Source organism: Salmo salar, chromosome 03 (genome assembly GCF_965601325.2).
Source record: "Salmo salar chromosome 03, fSalSal1, whole genome shotgun sequence".
NCBI classification, from domain to species: domain Eukaryota; kingdom Metazoa; phylum Chordata; class Actinopteri; order Salmoniformes; family Salmonidae; genus Salmo; species Salmo salar.
Genome location: NC_138293.1, coordinates 11,848,541 through 11,866,848, shown reverse-complemented (window position 1 = coordinate 11,866,848; position 18,308 = coordinate 11,848,541). Strand labels below are relative to the sequence as shown.

Genomic DNA, 18,308 nt, shown 5'->3' with positions numbered 1-18,308 from the left:
TCTTATTAGTAGTAGTAGTAGTTGTATCTGTATACAGTCTGAAGTGAGTATAGAGAACATGATTACCAGTAATAACGTATATAATTGTATTCATACATTTTACAAAGTTAGAACCATAGAGGTCCTATTAACTTAATAGATAGGCTATAAACCCTCAAAGTTTCAGAATGAGTTGAAAATGGCACCCATCTTGGTCAGAGAGAAATCCAAACCAGTCTAATTGGAATGAATGGCAGTAGAGGCATAGGTGATGCGTTTCCTGCTTTTACTTCTGCAGGAAAATAAAAGTAAGGCATGTGATCACATCAGAAAGTGTGTAATGGAATTATAATCAACCTAAAATATTATCATATGTATAAATATAATATAGTTTATATGGGTTTTATACACATTTTCTATATAAATAGCCTTTATATGTAAAAAGGCCATAAATGTAATATATATAGAACCAGTCAAAAGTTTGGACACACCTACTCATTCAAGGGTTTTTCTTTATTTGTACTATTTTCTACATTGTAGAATAATATGAAATAACACATATGGAATCATGTAGTAACCAAAAAAGTGTTAAACAAATTCTTCAAATTATCCACCCTTTGCCTTGATGACAGCTTTGTACACTCTTGGCATTCTCTCAACCAGCTTCACCTGGAATGCTTTTCCAACAGTCTTGAAGGAGTTCCCATATATGCTGTGCACGTGTTGGCTGCTTTTCCTTCACTCTGCGGTCCAACTCATCCCAAACCATCTCAATTCGGTTGAGGTCGGGTGATTGTGGAGGCCAGGTCATCTAATGCAGCACTCCATCACTCTCCTTCTTGGTCAAATAACCCTTACACAGCCTGGAGGTGTGTTGGGTCATAGTCCTGTTGAAAAACAAATGATAGTCCCACTAAGCGCAAACCAGATGGGATGGCGTATCGCTGCAAAATGATGTGGTAGTGTGCCTTGAATTCTAAATAAATCACAGACAGTGTCACCAACAAAGCACCATCACACCTCCTCCTCCATGCTTCATCGATGGGGTTGTAGTGGAGAAGGTTGAGAGCTTCAAGTTCCTTTATGTCCACATCAATAAAATATCATGGTCAAAACACACCAAGACAGTCGTAAAGAGGGCATAACAAAGCCTATTCCCCCTCAGGAGACTGAAAAAGTTTAGCATGGGTCCTCAGATCCTCAAAAAGTTATACAGCTGCACCATTAGAGCATCCTGACTGGTTGCATCACTGCCTGGTATGGCAACTGCTCAGCCTCGGACTGCAAGGCACTACAGAGTGTAGTGCATACGGCCCAGTACATCACTGGGGCCATCCAAGACCTCTATACCAGGCGGTGTCAGAGGAAGGCCCTAAAAATTGTCAAAGACTCCAGCCACCCTAGTCATAGACTGTTCTTTCTGCTACCGCACGGCAAGCGGAACCGGAGCGCCAAGTCTAGGTCCAAAAGTCTTCTTAACAGCTTCTACACCCAGGCCATAAGACTCCCACACCCCTCTTTTATGCTGCTGCTACTTTCTAGTTGTTATCTATTCATTGTCACTTTAACTCTACCTACATGTACACATTACCTTGACTAACCTGTTCCCCCGCAATTTGACTCTACAGTCGTGGCCAAAAGTTTTGAGAATGACACAAATATTAATTTCCACAGAGTTTGCTGCTTCAGTGTCTTTAGATATTTTTGTCAGATGTCACTATGGAATACTGAAGTATAATTACAAGCATTTCAAAAGTGTCAAAGGCTTTTATTGACAATTACATGAAGTTTATGCAAAGAGTCAATATTGGCATTGTTGACCCTTCTTTTTCAAGACCTCTGCAATCCGCCCTGGCATGCTGTCAATTAACTTCTGGGCCACATCCTGATTTATGGCAGCCCATTCTTGCATAATCAATGCTTGGAGTTTGTCAGAATTTGTGGGTTTTTGTTTGTCCACCCGTCTCTTGAGGATTGACCACAAGTTCTCAATAGGATTAAGGTCTGGGGAGTTTCCTGGCCATGGACCCACAATATCGATGTTTTGTTCCCCGAGCCACTTAGTTATCACTTTTGCCTTATGGCAAGGTGCTCCATCATACTGGAAAAGGCATTGTTCGTCACCAAACTGTTCCTGGATGGTTGGGAGAAGTTGCTCTCGGAGGATGTGTTGGTACCATTCTTTATTCATGCTGTGTTCTTAGGCAAAATTGTGAGTGAGCCCACTCCCTTGGCTGAGAAGCAACCCCACACTGTTGGTATGACACAGGACTGATGTTAGCACTCACCTTGTCTTCTCCGGACAAGCTTTTTTTCCAGATGCCCCAAACAATCGGAAAGGGGATTCATCAGAGAAAATGACTTTACCCCAGTCCTCAGCAGTCCAATCCCTGTACCTTTTGCAGAATATCAGTCTGTCCCTGATGTTTTTCCTGGAGAGAAGTGGCTTCTTTGCTGCCCTTCTTGACACCAGGCCATCCTCCAAAAGTCTTTGCCTCACTGTGCGTGCAGATGCACTCACACCTGCCTGCTGTCATTCCTGAGCAAGCTCTGTACTGGTGGTGCCCCGGTCTCGCAGCTGAATCAACTTTAGGAGACGGTCCTGGCGCTTGCTGGACTTTCTTGGGCGCCTTGAAGCCTTCTTCACAACAATTGAACCGCTCTCCTTGAAGTTCTTGATGATCCGATAAATGGTTGATTTAGGTGCAATCTTACTGGCAGCAATATCCTTGCCTGTGAAGCCCTTTTTGTGCAAAGCAATGATGACTGCACGTGTTTCCTTGCAGGTAACCATGGTTGACAGAGGAAGAACAATGATTCCAAGCACCACCCTCCTTTTGAAGCTTCCAGTCTGTTATTCGAACTCAGTCAGCATGACAGAGTGATGCTAAGGACCACTATTGTTTTCACTATATATTTTACCTCTTGGGGATGTCATTCGAAAACATAATGTTAACTTTCACTGCTATGTGGATGACACACAGCTGTATATTTCAATGAAACATGGTGAAGCCCCAAAATTGCCCTCGCTAGAAGCCTGTGTTTCAGACATAAGGAATTGGATGGCTGCAAACTTTCTACTTTTAAACTCGGACAAAACAGAGATGCTTGTTCTAGGTCCCAAGAAAGAAAGAGATCTTCTGTTGAATCTGACAATTAATCTTGATGGTTGTACAGTCGTCTCAAATAAAACTGTGAAGGACCTCGGCATAACTCTGGACCCTGATCTCTCTTTTGACGAACATATCAAGACTGTTTCAAGGACAGCTTTTTTTCCCATCTACGTAACATTGCAAAAATCAGAAACTTTCTGTTCAAAAATGATGCAGAAAAATTAATCCATGCTTTTGTTACTTCTAGGTTGGACTACTGCAATGCTCTACTTTCCGGTTACCCGGATAAAGCACTAAATAAACTTCAGCTAGTGCTAAATACGGCTGCTAGAATCCTGAGTAGAACCAAAAAATTTGATCATATTACTCCAGTGCTAGCCTCCCTACACTGGCTTCCTGTTAGAGGAGTTCTCCCCCCTGCCTCCACGGCACACCCCACGCCAGACTCTCTGTGTGCTGCGCCTGGACTAAATCCTACTCCAGTGGCGCGTGTTGGAGGACCAGGTGGATCTGTGGTGGTTCCTTCCATGAACCTGCCTTTCGGTGTGCCTCGTCCTGGGCCTGGGCCTGGGGCTAGGCGGCGGGGGCCTCCTCTCCACCACCACCAGCCTGTCCGGGGAGTGGCACCTGGGGGTGGGCACCATGCTCTGCCTCCTAGTGCTGGCTGTCCTCCTCAAACAGCTCCTAAACTCTGCCGTCCAGGACATGAGTTGAGTTCACAGCCGGATAGAGTTAATGATGAGTGGTGGGCGGGCGGACCCCCCCATATTAGGACATCCTCAGTCTCAGCAGGGCTTGTTCTGAGCTGTCCTAATATGGACACCGTAAATCAGGAGTTGTTATTTTGTATGTATCGGATTAATATCACAATTTGTGTCTGTATAGATTGTGTATTCTGCTTTTTTTAATGAAATGCAGGGAAAAAAGTGACACAGCGTGCACAAACCTGAGAACTGTAAACAAGAAGGTTAATATTTTCTCCATGAGACTTTAGCCCCGTTTGTACCTGGTTCTAGAATGCGTCCTTTGTCCTTTGTCCACATTCTGATTGTGCCCACACATTCAGACAGTTGTAGACGCATTGTAATCTGATAGTGATCGGATCTTCCTGACCACCTCGGAAGGTAGTCAGACACGCTTAGTGCCTGGAAATCTTACACGTGTAGACGGATCTAGACATCTGAAACCATTTAGGGCACTATTCAATCAGTATCGCGGAAATTCAGCATGACAGCGGGATTGAAATTTAAAGGCAATGTTCCCATGTCTGTAATACTTCAGCGAATCATTATTATCCGCTTTCTAAAGTCATTGAGAGGTGGTACTATTGTGCCACCATTGACTAATGGCATCGATATGACTTAGTAAATACATGTAGATTATTTTGAAAGAACAGATGTCAAATAATTTGCAATCAGGGAGGGGAGGGACCAGGATATCTAGTCACAATGCGGACACATTGTACGGATAACAGACACATTACAATACCATGTGTGTAGACATATTTCTGAAAATGTGTGGGCATGATGAGAATGTGGACCAGATCAGGGCAAAGGAAGCATGTTAGCGCCAGGTGTAAAGAGATCAGAGATCATCAGAGATGTTAAAGTGGCTAAGAATATTACTGAAGATTTAACATTTTTCTACAACAGCAACGTTTCAATAAATGATTTACACAGTACATTATAATAAAGTTATCAAATCAATATCGATGGTAACATACAAGCATTGTTCATTTTTAAGGACTATCAAAACAACATCACTTGTTGAGCATAGTGTTAATTGGATCTTGCATCTTCAACATTATTAACATTTTACATGATATAAAAAGTGTCAAAAGACTTTATACAGTACCAGTCAAAAGTTTGGTCACAGCTACTCATTCCAGGGTTTTTCTTTATTTGGACTATTTTCTACATTGTAGAATAATAGTGAAGACATCAAAACTATGAAATAACACATACGGAATCATGTAGTAACCAAAAAAGTATTAAATAAATCAAAATACATTTTATATTTATATTTGAGATTCTTCAAAGTAGCCACCCTTTGCCTTGATGACAGCTTTGCATACTCTTGGTATTCTCTCAACCAGCTTCATGAGGGATGCTTTAAAAAATAAAGACAAAACTCTTGAATGAGTAGGTGTGTCCAAACTTTTGACTGGTACTGTACATACAAAGAAATCAAGGATATTTATTTTGCATTGCTGTCTTCAGAAACAGTAACAACTCATCTTCAATGTGGCTCAGGCTCATTTAGTCCCCCACTTGAAAAATGTCCCACTTTAAAGGAAACACTTTTAACTGTTAATGAAGCCTTCATAAACCCTTTTAATATGGGTTACTATGCCACATTTGGCAAAGAATCAGATTGTATGACCTATTATATCATCATGTTTTTACAGTATTTGCTTACAAATAAATTGTAAATCACTATATGTAGTATTAAAAACAAAAAACTACGTTTTGAGTGAGAAGTAGGCAATGGTATGTAGCTGAAAAATAAAGGAAATTCACATGAGCGCCACGATGCGTACTTCACCCATGCTCTACCAAGGTTTTCCAGCACACAGCTTTGACCTACTACAGTAGCTATGTTGGTCTATTGTACTTCAAATAATGTGTGTGCAGGTTGCTTAAGATTCAAACCTTCTCAAACAGCTTAATTAGGTATTTATGACATGATGAATGTTTTATAAAGCCTTTAAAGTATACAGTAATTATACAGTAAGTCGTTAAGTGGGACCGTGATCTTTTCTCAGTATCTCTGTCATCTTTCAACATATGCTCACCTGACCTGGGTTCAAATAGTAATTGTTTTCTTTAAAATACTCTGAGTGTTTTATTGAGCCTGCCTGGAGTGCCTGTTGGGTGGGGTTTTTCACTTTTGAGACTATTCATTTGGTTCAGCTGTGTCACACAAGCTCAATTAAGCACAGCTGAAATATTTGAAAGGAATCCAATATTATTTGAACCCAGGCCTGGTCTGGACAGCATTGGACTCTATGAAGTGAACCCACAACTGTCAGCCAGTCAACTGTTAACTATTTCTGTCAACCAGTCCTCAAATCACCTCAAATCAGGAGATCATCATCACTATCCTCTCCTTCCATCCCGTCGTCCACGTTACTCTCCGCCCTCGCCCTCTCGCTGGCCTGGATGTAATTATCCTCTATGAAGCCATCGTCGTCATCTGTATCCAACCCTCGATGGGTCCTATTACCTTCACCCCCTCGGCCTACCATGCCGTGCCCAGGGAAGGTCACCTCGTCTGGGCTGTACTGGCTGGCTGTGTCCCCCTCGGGGAGCAGGGAGTGGCGGTTGCTGGCCAGGTAGCGGTGGAATAGGCGGCACTTGACGGCCACCACGAGGAACAGGGAGACAGTGAAGGCGGAGGCCAGCGCTACAGCCAAGTAGGTAGAGCCTGCGGAGGAACCAGCCATGGTGGGGTGGACAGCTGTGGGATGCAGGGGACAGGAGAATGGGGTAAATTCAGAGAATAACCAGAGAATGTTCCAATATCCACCACACAAGCATACAGCGCCTTCAGAAAGTATTCACACCCCTTTGTAACAACAAAATGTTGAAAAAGTCAAAGTGGGATTAAAATGGATTTAATTGTATTTTTTTTGTCAATGATCTATACAAAATACTCTGTAATGTCAAAGTGGAAGAATAAAAAAAATATATATATATATATATATATATATATATATATATACAGTACCAGTCAAAAGTTTGGACACATCTACTCATTCCAGGGTTTTTCTTAATTTTTTTAAAACTATTTTCTACATTGTAGAATAATAGTGAAGACATCAAAACTATGAAATAACACATGGAATCATGTAGTAACCAAAAAAGTGTTAAACAAACCAAAGTATATTTGAGATTTGAGATTCTTCAAAATAGCCACCCTTTTCCTTGATGACAGCTTTGCACAATATTGGCATTCTCTCAACCAGCTTCATGAGTCACCTGGAATGCATTTCAATTAACAGGTGTGCCTTGTTAAAAGTAATTTCCTTCTTAATGCGTTTGAGTCAATCAGTTGTGTTGTGACAAGGTAGGGGTGGTTTACAGAACATAGCCCTGTTTGGTAAAAGGGCTATGTTCGAACAGCTCAAATAAGCAAAGAGAAACGACAGTTCATCATTACTTTAAGACATGAAGGTCAGTCAATACTGAAAAGAAAAACCCTGGAATGAGTAGGTGTGTCCAAACTTTTGACTGGTACTGTGTATATTAATGAAAAATAAAACACTAATATATTGAACCCTGAGTCAATACATGTTAGAATCACCTTTGGCAGAGATTACAGCTGTGAGTCTTTCTGGGTAAGGGCTTTGCTCACTTGGATTGCTCATTGTACAATATTTGCCCATTATTCTTTAAATAATTATTCAAGCTCTGTCAAGTTGGTCGTTAAGACATCCATTTTCAAGTCTTGCCATAGATTTTCAAGCCGATTTAAGTAAAAACTGTAACTAGGCCACTCAGGAACTTTCAATGTAATCTTGGTAAGCAACTCCAGTATTATTTGGCCTTTTGTTTTAGGTTATTGTCCTGCTGAAAGGTGAATTTGTCACCCAGTGTCTGGTGGAAGGCAGACTTAACCAGGTTCTCCTCTAGGGTTTTACCTGTGCTTAGCTCTATTTCATTTATTTTTATCCTAAAAAACGTCCTAGTCCTTGCCGATGACAAGCATACCCATAATATGATGCAGCCACCACCATGCTTTGCCACATTTTTGGCATTTTTTTTGTGCCTTATTACAAACAGGATGCATGTTTTAGAATATTTTATTCTGTACAGGCTTCCTTCTTTTCACTCTGTCAATTAGGTTAGTATTGTGGAGTAACTACAGTGTTGTTGATCCATCCTCAGTTTTCTCCTATCACAGCCATTAAACTCTGTAACTGTTTTAAAGTCACCATTGGTCTCATGGTGAAATCCCTGAGCGGTTTCCTTCTTCTCCGACAACTGAGTTAGGAAGGACACCTGTATCTTTGTAGTGGGCCCCCTTTTTCCCCCATCTGCCAATCAGTGCCCTTCTTTGCAAACCATTGGAAAACCTCCCTGGTCTTTGTAATTGAATCTGTGTACCTTATAGATATTTGTATGTGTGGGGTATATGTTAAACACTGTTATTGCACACAGAGTGAGTCCATGCAACTTATTATGTGACTTGTATAAAAAAAGTTTACTCCTGAGCTTATTTAGGCTTGTCATAGCAAAATAATTGAATACCTATTGAGTCAATACCTATTGACTCAAGATATTTCAGCTTTTCATTTTTTATTCATTTGAAAAGATTTCTAAAAAATATAATTCCACTTTGACATTATGGGGTATTGTGTGTAGATCAGTGACACAAAATCTACATTTAATCCATTTTAAATTCAGGCTGTAACACGACAGAATGTGGAAAAAGTCAAGGGGTGTGAGTACTTTTTGAAGGCACTGTATATTGAAGCAATGTATTGAGCATGCACCAATGTGCTAGTGTGGATATTGTAATGTAAGCATGTTTATTGTAATTTGATGATTATGAAGAGTTACTGAACATTGTATGGTTATTTTCCACTTTGTCCACACTAATACTGTATGTAGCCTATACCAAAACTATACGCTGTGCAAGTGATGTCGTCCTGTGTCATACTTCCGGGTCCTGTACCCTAATCTTTTGAATGGGCTTGATGTTTATATCATAACATTTGTTAAATGACATCACTTAAGATATGTATAAAATTATATTTGTGTTTGTGGATTAATTTATTTCTGCCAGAAGCCTTTTATAAAGTTTTGGTCCATTGAAGACCCTTCAAAAAGGCTACTTCCTGGAAGGCTACTTACTTCCTGGAAGGCTACTTCCTGGAAAATGCCACATCACTTTCAAAGTGTATTGTGTCAAGGTATGTCAAGGTATGCCCATGAACTGAAACAGTGTTATTTTTTCAACACTCAAAAGTGTAATTTGACACTGGATTGGTGGGACCCATATGTATAGTGCATTCGGAAAGTATTCAGACCCCTTGACTTTTTCCACATTTTTTTTATTCCCCTCATCAATCTACACACAATACCCCATAATGACAAAGGAAAAACAGGTTTTTAGACATTTTTGAAAATGGATAAAAAAGAAAAACGTAAATATCACATTTACATAATTAAGTATTCAGACCCTTTACTCTGTACTTTGTTGAAGCACCTTTGGCAGCAATTACAGCCTCAAGTCTTCTTGGGTATAACGCTACAAGTTTGGCGCAACTATATTTGAGGCGTTTCTCCCATTCTTCTCTGCAGATCCGCTCAAGCTCTGTCAGGTTGGATGGGGAACGTCGCTGCACAGCTATTTTCAGGTCTCTCCAGAGATGTTCGATCGGGTTCAAGTACGGGCTCTGGCTGGGCCACTCAAGGACATTCAGAGACTTTTCCCGAAGCCACTCATGCGTTGTCTTGGCTGTGTGGTGAGGGTAGTTGTCCTGTGGAACGATGAACCTTCGCCCCAGTCTGAGGTCCTGAGCACTGTGGAAAAAGGTTTTCATCAAGGATGTCTCTGTAATTTGCTCCGTTCATCTTTCCCTCAATCCTGACTAGTCTCCCAGTCCCTGCCGCTGAAAAACATCCCCACACCATGATGGTGCAACCACCACGATTCACCGTAGGGATGGTGCCAGGTTTCCTCCAGATGAGACGCTTGGCATTCAGGCCAAAGCGTTCACTCTTGGTTTCCTCAGACCAGAGAATCTTGATTTTCATGGTCTGAGAGTCCTTTAGGTGCCCTTTGGCAAACTCCAAGCGGGCTGTCATGTGCCTTTTACTAAGGAGTGTTCCTTTGTTATGAGACTCGAAATCCATCTCAGGTGCATCCTGTTTACATTGATCAACCTTGAAATGTTTCTACAACTTGATTGGAGTCCAACTATGGTAAATTCAATTGATTGGACATGATTTGGAAAGACACACACCCTGTCTATATAAGATCCCACAGTTGACAGTGCATGTCAGAGCAACAACCAAGCCAGGAGGTAGAAGGAATTGTCCAAAGAGCTCCGTGTCTAGGCACAGATCTGGGGAAGGGTACCACAACATTTGTGCAGCATTGAAGGTCCCCAAGAACACAGTGGCCTCCATCATTCTTAAATGGAAGAAGTTTGGAACCACCAGGACTCTTCCTAGAGCTGGCCGCCCGGCCAAACCGAGCAATCGGGGGAGATGGGCCTAGGTTAGGGAGGTGACCAAGAACCCGATGGTCACTCTGACAGAGCACCAGAGTTCCTCTTTGGAGATGGGAGAACCTTCCAGAAGGACAACCATCTCTGCAGCACTCCACCAATCAGGTCTTTATGTTAGAGTGGCCAGCATATTTGGCCAGTCATTATGGGGTATTGTGTGGAGATAGATGAGGAAATTGTTTTAACTAAATGTAACTAAATGTGGAAATAGTCAAGGGGTCTGAATACTTTCCGAATGCACTGAACTTTGTGAAGGTGTTAAATTTAAATGTAATTTAGGTACACTAGTGAATTTGCTTTGAGGATGACACAAATGAAATGCTTGCATTTGTCTGTTGACAGTGAATGACAAAAGAATATAAGAAAAAACTTACTGGTTGTTGAGGTAGGGTTATTATCATATTCCATCAGGAGTTTTCTTTTAAATGCTTGACTCTTCCCCAGGACTGATCCAGGAGGATGTGCACCTGCAATAAGTGCCCCCCCAAAACAAAAGGCCACGATGGCACTGCAACCCAGATGTTCCATGACTCTCCTGCAGAAACAGGAAGATTTGGGTGATATGATGAGCATGAAAGAATCTACTCATTCTACCTAATCCTTTCTGGAATATAACTGAAAAGGGTCCATCTTGTCACTGTCAGATGAAATGCAGACATTCGAAAAAATGAGCAAAAGGTAGAGAGTTAGTCCTAAAATGTTTACTATTCATTTTAATGCATAAACTGTACCTCTTTCTTTGGGGGGGAAAATCTGCTTTAATATTGCGGATATATGTATACATACACATACCCACATATATCTATCTATCTATATATATATAAACATGCATACATATACACATACAAATACACATACAAATACACATACATATACACATACATATACACATACATATACAGTTGAAGTCAGAAGTTTACATACACCTTAGCCAATGTCACGTCCTGACCAGTAGAGAGGATATTTTGTTATTGTAGTTTGGTCAGGACGTGGCAGAGGGTAGTTTATTTATGTATTACGGGGTTTTTTGGTCACTGGTCTATGTTTGTATTTCTATGTGTATGTTCTAGGGTCGTTTTTCTATGTGTAGGTTGGGTGCTGTCACGTCCTGACCAGTAGAGGGTGTAGTTGGGTCAGGACGTGGCAGAAGGGAGTGTGTGTGTTTTATTGTTTCAATGATTTTGGCCGTGTGACTTCCAATCAAGCACAGCTGTAGAGGGTTGTGGTTGATTGGGAGTCACACATAAGTTGCCTACGTTTCCTTTGTGTTTCGTGGGTAATTGTGCTTGTCATTGTGGTTGCACCTGACAGGACTGTGTTGGCTGTCATTTTTTTTTTTTTTGTGTGAATTGCATAGTGTTCGTGTATTAAATATGACGAACCCTAACTCCGCCGCATTTTGGTCCACTTCTTCCTCAGACAGCCGTTACAGAATTACCCACCAAACCAGGACCAAGCGGCGGAAGAGGAAGGAGCAGCAGGAGTACAGCGTTATGGACCAATGGACTTGGGAACAGATCCTGGACGGAGAGGGACCATGGACTCAGGCTGGGGATTATCGCCTCCCGCAGTGGGAGATTGAAGCGGCGAGAGCGGAGAGGCGCTATTACGAGGAGAGAGAGCGCAACGAGCGCGAGAGGCAGCCCCAATAATTTTTTTGGGGGGGGCACACGGGACAGTCGGTGGAGCTGAGGTCGGAACCAGAGCCAGTCGGGATGACATTGGAGGTGAGCGAGGGATATGAGGCAGAGACTGTGACGGGGTTAATGGGGAAATTAGGAGAGAGAGAGATGAGAGAGCTGCTAGTATGGTGCATAAAATACGGCATTCGCCCGAATGAGCGTGTCGTGGGAATGATGTCACCTGAGGCAGCTCTCCATCCTCGTCCTGAGGTGCGTGCTGGTTATCTGGTAAAGACTGTGCCTGCGCCCAGAAACAGGCCTCCTGCATGTCTTCCCAGCCCTGCACGTCCTGTGCCTATGCCCAGAACCAAGCCTCCTGCATGTCTTCCCATCCTGGTCAAGCCCGTGCCTCCTCCACGGACCAGTACTCCAGTGGGTCTCCCTATCCTGGTCAAGCCCGTGCCTCCTCCACGGACCAGTCCCCCAGTGGGTCTCCCTATCCTGGTCAAGCCCGTGTCTCCTCCACGGACCAGTCCTCCAGTGGGTCTCTCCACCCTGGTCTCTCCTGTGCCACCTCCTCAAACCAGGCCTCCAGCGGGTCTTCCCAGACTGGTGAGTCCAGGGCCTGCGCACAGAGCCAGGTCTCCGTTATGTCTCCCCAGCCTGGTGAATCCTGAGCCGGAACTGCCAGAGTGGCCAGACTGCCCGGAACTGCCAGAGTGGCCAGACTGCCCAGAACTGCCAGAGTGGCCAGACTGCCCGGAACTGCCAGAGTGGCCAGACTGCCCGGAACTGCCAGAGTGGCCAGACTGCCCGGAACTGCCAGAGTGGCCAGACTGCCCGGAACTGCCAGAGTGGCCAGACTGCCCGGAACTGCCCGAGGGGCCAGACTGCCCTCCGGCCCAGCCCGAGGGGCCCTCCTGCCCTCCGGCCCAGCCCGAGGGGCCCTCCTGCCCTCCGGCCCAGCCCGAGGGGCCCTCCTGCCCCCCGGTCCAGCCCGAGTGGCCCTCCTATCCTCCGGTCCAGCCCGAGTGGTCCGTCTGCCAGGGTCAGCCCGAGTGGCCCGTCTGCCCGGTGCAGCTATCGGCGCCATCAAAGTGGGCAACGCCGAAGGTGGAGCGAGGTCCACGTCCTGCACCTGAGCCACCTCCAGGATAGGTGGGTTGGGGAGGGAGGGTGTAGCACAGTGCCGTCGGTGACGGCAGCCACCCTCCCTTCCCTCCCTTATTGTTTAGGTGTTATTTTTTGTTGGGGTATTGGGGATTTTCTTGTGTTTTCCTTTTTTAGGTGCATCCCGGGGTTTGCACCTTGAGGGGGGGGGTACTGTCACGTCCTGACCAGTAGAGGGTGTAGTTGGGTCAGGACGTGGCAGAAGGGAGTGTGTGTGTTTTATTGTTTCATTGATTTTGGCCGTGTGACTTCCAATTAGGCACAGCTGTAGAGGGTTGTGGTTGATTGGGAGTCACACATAAGTTGCCTACGTTTCCTTTGTGTTTCGTGGGTAATTGTGCTTGTCATTGTGGTTGCACCTGACAGGACTGTGTTGGCTGTCAGTTTTGTTGTTTTTTTGTGAATTGCATAGTGTTCGTGTATTAAATATGACGAAACCCTAACTCCGACGCATTTTGGTCCACTTCTTCCTCAGACAGCCGTTACAGGTGCTGGACTCTCAATTGGAAGCAGGTGTTTCTAGTTGCCTCTGATTGGGAGTCCTATAAATAGGTGTGTGTTTTGTTTGTCACTTGTGGGTAGTTGTTATAGAGCACTGCTTTTGTTGAGCCTGCTGCTCTGTTCCTGTCGTTAGTTTGTTTATTGTTTTTCCGTGGTGTTCTCATTTTATTTAATAAATATGTTGAGCACGCAACCCGCTGCGCCTTGGTCCCATTCTCTCTTCCACGACAGCTGTGACAGAACTACCCACCACAACAGGACCAAGCAGCGGAGGAAATCTGGCGAGGACCGGGGAACACGGCTGGTAAGGGAGCCCAAGAGGCAGCCCCAATAATTTTTTTGGGGGGGGCACAAGGGCAGTTTGGCGGGGCGAGGATGGAGCCCCAGGCCAGCTCCCCGTACCATTTTTGGGCAGAGACATACTGGACAGGTCCCGTGCTTTGGGGTGATGGGTGCTGTGGCGAGGCCGGGTATTTTCAGGCCGGGAACGTGCAGTACCAGCGTCCCGCATGTGCCAGGGGAAAGTGGGCATCCAGCCAGTAGGGGTGATGCCAGCCCTGCGCTCGAGACCGCCAGTGCGCCTCTACGGTCCAGTGTTTCCCGCTACACGCACTAGCCTTGAGGTGCGTGTCTCCAGGCTGGCACGTCCAGTACCAGCCCCACGCATCAGGCTTCTAGTGCGTCAACCCAGTCCGACTCGGCCTGTTCCCGCTCCCCGCACTAGCCCTGAGGTGCGTGTGCCCAGACTGGCACATCCTGTACCAGCCCCACGCATCAGGCTTCTAGTGCGTCAGCCCAGCCTCGCCAGTCTGGTGCCGCCAGAGCCGCCCGCCACTCGGGAGCCGCCTGAGCCGCCCGCCGGTCGGGAGCCGCCAGAGCCGCCCGTCGGTCGGGAGCCGCCAGAGCCGCCCACCGGTCGGGAGCCGCCAGAGCGGCCCGCCAGCCGGGCGCAGCCAGGGTCGTCCGCCAGCCGGGCGCAGCAAGGGTCGCCCGTCAGCCGGGCGCAGCCATCGCCGCCCGCCAGCCGGACGCAGCCAGGGTCGTCCGCCAGCCGGGCGCAGCAAGGGTCGCCCGTCAGCCGGGCGCAGCCATCGCCGCCCATCAGCCGGGCGCAGCCATCGCCGCCGGGCGCAGCTAGCCGGGCGCAGCAAGAATCGGGTTTGTCACTTGTGGGTAGTTGTTTGAGAGCACTGCTTTTGTTGAGCCTGCTTCTCTGTTCCTGTCGTTAGTTTGTTTATTGTTTTTCCGTGGTGTTCTCATTATTATAATAAATATGTTGAGCACGCAACCCGCTGCGCCTTGGTCCCATTCTCTCTTCCACGACAGCTGTGACAGCCAAATGCATTTAAACTCAGTTTTCACAATTCCTGACATTTAATCCTAGTAAACATTCCCTGTCTTAGGTCAGTTAGGATCACCACTTTATTTTAAGAATGTGAAATGTCAGAATAATAGTAGAGAGTGATTTATTTCAGCTTTTATTTCTTTCATCACATTCCCAGTGGGTCATACGTTTACATACACTCAATTAGTATTTGGTAGCGTTGCCTTTAAATTGTTTAACTTGGGTCAAACGTTTCGGGTAGCCTTCCACAAGCTTCCCACAATAAGTTGGGTGAATTTTGGCCCATTCCTCCTGACAGAGCTGGTGTAACTGAGTCAGGTCTGTAGGCCTCCTTGCTCGCACACCCTTTTTCAGTTCTGCCCACAAATTTTCCATAGGATTGAGGTCAGGGCTTTGTGATGGTCACTCCAATGCCTTGAATTTGTTGTCCTTAAGCCATTTTGCCACAACTTTGGAAGTATGCTTGGGGTCAGTGTCCAATTGGAAGAACCATTTGCGACCAAGCTTTAACTTCCTGACTGATGTCTTGAGATGTTCCTTCAATATATCCACTTAATTGTCCTTCCTCATGATGCCATCTATTTTGTGAAGTGCACCAGTCCCTCCTACAGCAAAGCACCCCCACAACATGATGCTGCCACCCCCGTGCTTCACGGTTGGGATGGTGTTTTTCGGCTTGTAAGCCCCCATTTTCCTCCAAACATAACGATGGTCATTATGGCCAAACAGTTCTATTTTTGTTTCATCAGACCAGAAGACATTTCTCCAAAAAGTACGATCTTTGTCCCCATGTGCAGTTGTAAACCGTAGTCTGGCTTTTTTATGGCGGTTTTAGAGCAGTGGCTTCTTCCTTGCTGAACGGGCTTTCAGGTTATGTCGATATAGGACTCGTTTTACTTCTATTTGCCATATATTTGTTACTGTGCTATTTCACAAAAGTTCTGAACCTATAAAAAAAAATATATATAATCATAATAAAAAATAAAAAATTATTAAAAAAAAAGAAACTGTACCTCTTGATAGAACAAATGTAAAGTAATATTATATTCAACGTGCCACTTCAGCCACCTCTCGTGATTCTGCCATATTGTGCACTATGTCAAAAACACCCTGTCGTCACATGACCACCACATGCCTATAACTGACATTACTCAACAACATACTGTAGTCCCCTCTTCATATGGATTTTGGCAAATGACTTGTACATACCTGACATACAATGACGTTGATAGACTTAATATCTTTGAGATGTTATCTCGGCGGGTGTTTTTGTCCTCTTGTTTAGCCGACTGCAAGGAGACTTGTTGTGCTAAAGGTTGAAGGAAATGTCATTGTCTGTCCCACTCATAGCCTTAAAGAGACAGTTAATAAGTCACTTTATAACTGGGTTTGGTTTGTCATTCATTTATTCCTTCCTATCACTGTCCCTTAATTTAGTCAGCTATGTAAGACTCAAGAATGTGCTGGTAATTAGTTTAGCAATGGATGAAATGTATTCAGTGGGAAGAGTAGTATTTTCCTTGGAAATTACTTTCAGGTTGAAGCACTATCTGTTAAACCTTCAATTCAAGGCTTGAATTAGCACACAAAGAGTTATTCAGTTTATTTTCAGCGTGCTTTGCCCATTGTTGGTCATTTGAGAATAATGACTTCATCAATTGTAAATCTGTGGCTTGAAATTGAGGAACATTCCATTTGTTTACTTTACAAATTCAGCAGTTCAGCGTTATAACCAGAAGGTGGCAGTACACTTACATGTGCCATTGCTTGTGTCCAAGTAGACCTACACCCGTGATTCACAAACTTTTTTGCCCAAGACCACATTTTGATATCTAAAAATTCTTGCAATCCCAACCATGTGAAAAATAAATTGTGTAATTAACAGCCAATGTTTACTTTTTTATTTGCTACAATCAATTGAAAAACATTCTAACAGTATTTCTGACTGTCTTTATCAGGTTTCAGGTAAGACCCAAGTGCAGACTGTGTGAAGTAACAATGTTTAGTGCAACAACAGGGGCAGGCAAACGACAGGTCAAGGCAGGCAGGGGCCAATAATCCAGAGTAGTGGGGCCAAGGTACAGGTCAGCAGGCAGGCCCAGGGTCAGGGTCAGGTCAGGCAGAGGTCAAAACCAAGAGGACAAGAAAATAAGAGAAAAGCGGAAAAGCAGGCGCTGAGACAAACCGCTGGTTGACTTGAACAAACAAGACGAACTGGCAAAGACAGACAGGAAACACAGGTATAAATACCCAGGGGATAAGTGGGGAAGATGGGCGACACCTGGAGGGGGGTGGAGACAAGCACAAGGACAGGTGAAACAGATCAGGGCGTGACAGTCTTCGCAACTCACCATGACATACAGTACTTTTAATGTGGGGAGATGGGTGTGCTTACTGCATGATGCATCCAAGCTTCTCAAAGTCAGGGGGCGTGGTCGAAAGTGTGCACCTCATCTCTGCTGTCACATCCAACCTGGATCATTATTTGGTTTTAATGTAGACGAGAGCACTGAATCCAGCATCATACAAATATGAGATGGGAAAAGGTACCATGAGTTTTATGATGCTTTCAAGTCAACTGGGAACTCGTAAAAATACGAGGTCAAATCATGACGTCGTGGATCCTCAGATCGAAAAATTGGAGCTCTACAAAGGTCCGAGATCCGGAGTTGGAATTCTTAGTTGGATGACCGTTCAAAACGATTTTTCCCATTCGAAGCTCGTATTTTTCTAAGTTCCCAGTTGTCTTGAACGCACTGAGGTCGGAAGTCTGAGATGTCCGAGTTCGCAGTTGTTTTGAACGTGGCATTAATGCTCAGAGGGAGATGGCAGGGTATTTATTCCCTTTGAGTCAGGAAACAAAACTCCAACGTAGTGACACGTTAATGTCTTCGGTCACATGACAGCTTGATCAGCTGTCAAACAGAGTGGGAAGTAGGTCCCAAAGTGCTCTTCCAAGTGTTGGAGGTGAGCAGTCATCACTAGCGTGGGACACTTATTGATGCTGTTTTCTGCTAGAAACACGCACAGCCAAGGGAAAGGGGCATAGTTTCGCTTTTGAAAGACTCTCCAATAATTATTATTTCCTCTGAGTCCACTGGATTTGGTCACTCATCTGTATGCTTGCATTCAGTTTGTTCAGTTTCCCAAATATGTCTGTTACATAAGCAAGGATGCACATTTTCTTTTCATTACACAGAAAGTCAACCAAGTCCAGTTTTTTTTTACATCCATTGTGAATGACAACAGTTCCTCTCTCAATGCGAAAAATCTTTCCAACACTCCCCCTCTATAACTACCAACTACCAGTGGTGGTCGGTGACGTTTAATATGAGGAA

General features: G+C 44.5%; 1 protein-coding gene across 1 annotated transcript; it reads right to left on the bottom strand.

Annotated features, from left to right (window-relative positions):
• Window positions 1-3,974: 3,974 nt before the first annotated feature.
• On the bottom strand, window positions 3,975-16,321 carry LOC106598605 (uncharacterized). Its single transcript, XM_014189634.3, has 3 exons — window positions 16,180-16,321; window positions 10,707-10,867; window positions 3,975-6,551 (listed from the first exon to the last, which is right to left on the bottom strand). The coding sequence occupies exons 2-3, from the start codon at window positions 10,858-10,860 to the stop codon at window positions 6,169-6,171; spliced, it is 537 nt and encodes a 178-aa protein (XP_014045109.1). The 5' UTR covers window positions 10,861-10,867; window positions 16,180-16,321; the 3' UTR covers window positions 3,975-6,168.
• Window positions 16,322-18,308: the final 1,987 nt, after the last annotated feature.